Genomic DNA, 5,288 nt, shown 5'->3' with positions numbered 1-5,288 from the left:
TATCGCCTCGCTGGGAGGAGCGTGGTAGGGAGCACGCTAAGGGAAAATTGGAAAAATCTGGAAAATCGGGTTGTAGGTGTTGTTGCCTGTTTCTAACAGACATTTCTTTTGGGCAAAGCATCCAAGTCAAATCAGGAACGTTAAAAAAGGATTATGACAAGGCATTGAGCACAGTCAGGGCAGGATACAGAACTATTCGCCTCCTGTATGTTCACACGCTGGCCTGCACCAGCTCTGGAGGGGCTGTACCCTGGAGCACTCTCCTCTCCTTACTGGAGATCATTTGCTTCCCGCAGTGCTGTCAAAAAGAAACCAAAGGTCCCCAGCCCAGTGCTGAGCAGGGGGGGATTTGCAGCCCCTACACCCATGTGATGCAAAATGTGCCTGAGCAGAGAGCAGCCGTCAGCCCCAGCACGCACATCCACGGCGGGGCTCTTCTGGGCAGAAAAAAGTGTAAAATGAATTAATTAAATAAAGCTCTGCTCAGCTTTTTGTCCTGCAAGATCCACAGAGCAGGGAGGAGGAAAACGCTGGATTTGATAGCACAAATCAAAATTCCTGCTCTAGGGGATGGGAGTTTTCCCTTCGCTTGGGACCTGATTTTGCTCTGACGACGTTTGCTGCTGGGTTGCAGGGGGCGGAGATGCCATCGCTTCCCCCGGTTCCGGCTGAGTCACAGCCATCCGCCGGGTAGACTCGGGGTCACAGCGTTGTGCGAGGTTTTCATAGCAGAGCTGGCCAACAACTTCACAGAGATTCCCCGGGTTATTAGGGAAACATGCACAGATGGTCGGCAGATGTGTCGTGGCTCTGCAGCGGGGAGGGTGGGCGAGCTCTGCGGGATGAGATCCCGGCACGTCCTCCTGGCTGATGCGGTGGTGGTGACGTCCCCGTCACACGTCCCACGGCAAGGCAAGCTGCAGGACAGCTTGGCCCCAGGGCGTAGGTGAGAGAAGAGGTTAAACACAGGTGAGGTTGCATCCTTGGGGTGTTCTTGGCACCCCTTAATGGCAGAGCCACCGTCCCCGCTACAGCAGCCAGGAGAGGGACACATCTGCGGGGAAAAGGGATGTGGCCGATGGCAACGCGCACTCCTCCAGATGTGCTAAGCTCCTGGATGGGTTCCCTTGGCAGAAGCTGGGGGGTCCCTTGGGGCTGGAGACCTAAACAACGCATGAATTGGGATTTTTTTTTTGTCGCGCAAGCAGCCGTGGCGCTTACCCACGCTGGCGGTCTGGAAGTGAGCCGAGAGGAAGAGGGCGGTGAAGCAGACGAAGGCTGACATGCAGGTGGCATCCTTCCCGTTGCGTTTGCAGTCCTTGGTGAAGATGTTGATTTTGGCGGGTTCGAAGCGGATGCTGGCGTTGATCTGGACCACGCTGCGGGACCTGCGGGGCAAGCGAGCGTCGGGAGATGTGCTGGGGCACGGGAGCCTCCAAAACTCTCCCACACCTCCCTGTTCACCCTTTTCACACCTTTTCACCCATTTTTCTCAACATCAGGAAGGTGCTGAGAAAGCCCAAAGGCCATCACAGCACGCTGATCTACTCTCAGCTCATTTACGGAGTATTTGAAGAATAAAATCTTTTGCATCTATTTGCCTCCTGCTTAAGCCAGCGAAGAGGCTCAGCACCGATTTGGCCCCTTTACAAGGCAGACCCCAGAGTGACCCATCTCTGCTCAACACAGCAACCTCCATCCTAACAGCTTCAAGGGACTTTCCAAACATTAATGAATATTTGCAAATATTAAATTGTTCTTGTTAAATAGGACCAGAGGGAGCTTGGGCAAATCACCAGAAATCAATGGGCTGGTTTGGAACTCTTGGGGGACTAATGATGAAATCCAATGAAAAAAAAAACCACCTCTGATGTCCTTCAAGGGCCCAATGGCATTGAAACCCCATGGCCCCGCTGGACAGGGGGTGGCTATTGGGGCACGATGGGTCAGACTGTTGGGAGATCACTTTTCCCTCGAAAAAAAGCCAGTGTACTGCGCTGAGCTTCTGGCAGAGGAGTGTGCCAAATGAGATACAGCTCACCACAGCAGCACGGCGTTCCCCAGAGAGCCAACGGCCAAGTCCACCAGCCCGTCTTCGTTCAGGTCCAGCTGTCCGTGGATGCTGCATCCAAAATACATCAGGCCTGGCGCGAGGTCGGCGGCTGCGATGCGCTGGAAAGCAAAGGGGAGAATCCAGTCTTGGTGCCAGCAGGAGCATCCCTGCCTGCCCAGGGGGGGTTTGCCACCCCGACCTCCTTCATGCTCCTGAAGATGCCCTTTTCCAAGCGATTCCACCAAATGTATTTTGCCAGGGAACAGGAGCAGTTTCTCTTTGGAGACACCATCCAGAGATTTCTGCTGAATTTACTCTGCGTATTTGCTGTTTCTCACAAGCGTGAGGAATATTTTATCTAGAGTAATCCACTGCTAGGCGTTGCCCCGAACTTCAAGCATGTTTTCCATACCCTCATTTGCTTTGTCTTGGACCTCTCACAAGAGAAAATATCCAGCAGTAACAATTAACAATGCAATCAATAATAATTAACAATGCAATACGGCATGTGAATTTATTATAAGCTGAAAGAGGGGAGATGGAGATGAGATATTGGGAAGAAATGTTTCACTGTGTGGGTGGTGAGGCAGTGGCCCAGGGTGCCCAGAGAAGCTGTGGATGCCCCATCCCTGGAGGGGTTCAAGGCCAGGCTGGATGAGGCTTTGGGCAACCTGGGCTGGTGGGAGGTGTCCCTGCCCATGGCAGGGGGTGGCACTGGGTGGGCTTTAAGGTCCCTTCCAACCCAACCCAAACCAGTCTGTGATGCCATGATTCTATGATTGCACTCTTCAGTCCTTAAAATGGGCACAAATGACATTTATTCTGATGAAGGATGGAGACAACCAGAGCACCTGGGAGCCGTACCTGCTTGTACTTCTTCAGGACGGTCTCTTTGAAGCCGAGGAAGATGTATATCGCTCCTTGGTGCTCGTCCTCCAAAGGTGCCCCGACGACGAGGTCGTTGTAGGAGTCCTGGTTGAGGTCGGGCACGGCGGCGATGCAGGAGCCGAAGCGGGAGTTCTGGTAGCTCTGCAGATCTATGAGGGCACCGCTGGAAACGAAGTGGTTCTGCTGGGCCAGCCAAAGAGAAAAAGTAAAAAAACCCCAAAAAACAAAAAAAGTCAGTGATACAGTGATGAGTGAGCAGTTTCTCTAAGGAAGGAGGTGAGAACCCTCCTGGAGCTGTGGGACTTTTTGCTCAGCACATCCATGGGGTTGGGTGAGCCCTGTGCCAGCCCCACGCCTGCTTTGCCTCCTTTTTATAGCAATCTATGGAAATAATTGGATAAAAAAGTTGTGCTTTAGATATGGGGGATCTGGCTGCTCTGAGCTCTGCAGCCTTGGTTCTAGAGCACGACCTGTTTGCTGCCTGCACACCTCTGGAACCTGATGGGTTTGGATCAGAAATTGCATTTTCACCCCAATTTGAGGGCAGCAGGAAAGCTGGTCCTGGGTGCCTGGGAAGGGGACGGAGGTGGCACATGTCCCATCTGTGCCACGAAGCAATGGTGGAGGGACTGATCTCACTGCTCCCCATGACCCTGGGCTCCAGCCTTGGAGGGAATGGTTTTGGGAGGCAAAGACCCCCCATGTTGGAAAGACCCCACCTTGCACCCTGTGCATCACCTCTTTGGGGCTGGGAGCAGCAGGATCCTGCCTTGGAGCCCGTGCATCGCCTCTCTGGGGCTGGGAAGCTCGCCCAGCCGGGAGCAGTGAAGCCTCGAGATGAGGCGGCTCCGCTCCAGCGCAGGCTGGGCTCCCTTTGCTGGCAGCGAGCAAACCCCCCGAGATTGTTTATAAACACAGAAAATGGATAAATCCTCCTCAAGTCTCGCAGCAGCCACAACAGCGAGGTGCTGCCAAGCTCTGCTGCCTCTGGATCGGGCTGCCCTGCCCTGGGGTGTCTGATGACAGCCCGGAGCCACCCCAGGGAGGTGACACAGGGGACACAGCTGCTGTGCTAGCACCCGAACCCCCAGCCCCCGCAGCATCCCCGGCTCACCTCGCGCAGGGTGTAGACATAGACCTTGCCCCTCTCCCTGCCCTCGCTGAAGTACATGGGGGCTCCCACCAGCAGGACGTCGGTGACGCCGTCGCCGTTGACGTCCAGGGAGTTGATCTCGCTGCCGTAGTAGGAGCCGATCTGGCAAAGGCAGAGGAGGAGATGGGACCAACTCTGCCAGCATGCAGGGACACTGTCACCCTCCCTGGGGGTGACATTCCAAACCCCGTCCCTGCTACAGCTGCATGGTTCGGAGCTGCGGGGGCAGCAACAGCCAGCACATCCCCAACCGTCCATGGATCTATCACACTGCTGAGCCATTTAAACAGAACAATTTGCAAAATTAAGGGGGAGGATTGATGGAGGAGAATCCCCTCCAATGGAAAAAGTCTGGGCAGCATCCTCAGCGTTACCTGCTCACCCTTCAGCGCCTGGTGGATGGTGAGGTTGCGGTTGTTGTGCATGCTGAAGAGGATGACTTTCCCGGTGTGGTTGAACCTGGGCGCTCCCGCAACGTAAATCCGCTCGTGCTTGGTGGATATGACGGAGGAGACGGTGTAACCTGGAAGGGAAGCGTGCACGGGGTGAGCACGGCCAAGCGGCTCCCTGCCTGCTCCCGGTGCTCTGCTTCCCATTAGCTCCCAGCTGCTGACACAGCTCTGGCCGCCTCCCAGATGGGGAAGATAGAAACGCAGATTTCTTCAAAGATAAAGTCATTCAAACAAACCTCAGTGCCCTGACCCTGGGCTGGGAGCCGCCTGCTCAGCTCCTACCTACACCCTGAGCAGCAGCTGCACCGGGAGCTCTGGCACCGCCTAAAGCAGCCGGCAAACCCCCAGCAAAATCCTTCTCTCCTCGAAGGCAGTTCCAACGCGCAGCCTGAGAAGTGTTTTAGTTCATGGGTCACAGCAAGTTAAACAAACACCAGCAAGGTGCGTGCACGGGGCAGGCTGCGGCGCTGCTCCTTCGGGACCCCAGCAGCAGCACTTCCAAACCCAGGCGTGAAGGGCTGTGCTGGTGCTTGACGTTAACATTCACGGTCCAAGAAAAGCCATGAATCTGTCAAGACCTTTGCTCACGAGTCCTTATGGAAATAACCCAGCCTAAGTGAATGTCCCCCAGCAATCCTTTTCCTACCCTGATGGGTAGGAAACCTGTGGTTGCAGACAGGCTTCACTAAGAATATAAACCTGGGGCTGCTATTTTTCAAACCCAGCTCCAGGTTCCTGCACG

General features: G+C 54.9%; 1 protein-coding gene across 1 annotated transcript in view; it reads right to left on the bottom strand.

Moving 5' to 3' along the window:
• Positions 1-4,690, bottom strand: part of LOC104472511 (integrin alpha-11-like) — a gene marked incomplete at its 3' end in the record, with an annotated part of 15,891 nt that extends 11,201 nt beyond the window's left edge. Inside the window, 5 exon segments of the mRNA XM_010088221.1 lie at positions 1,221-1,388; positions 2,042-2,172; positions 2,918-3,121; positions 4,056-4,196; positions 4,469-4,690. Coding sequence (XP_010086523.1) covers positions 1,221-1,388; positions 2,042-2,172; positions 2,918-3,121; positions 4,056-4,196; positions 4,469-4,690 — 866 coding nt within the window.
• Between the last annotated feature and the right edge of the window lie 598 nt (positions 4,691-5,288).

Source organism: Pterocles gutturalis, unplaced genomic scaffold, assembly GCF_000699245.1.
Source record: "Pterocles gutturalis isolate BGI_N339 unplaced genomic scaffold, ASM69924v1 scaffold4982, whole genome shotgun sequence".
Taxonomy (NCBI): Eukaryota; Metazoa; Chordata; class Aves; order Pterocliformes; family Pteroclidae; genus Pterocles; species Pterocles gutturalis.
The sequence above is the reverse complement of the archived record's forward strand: the minus strand, read 5'-3'. Positions and strand labels throughout refer to the sequence as shown.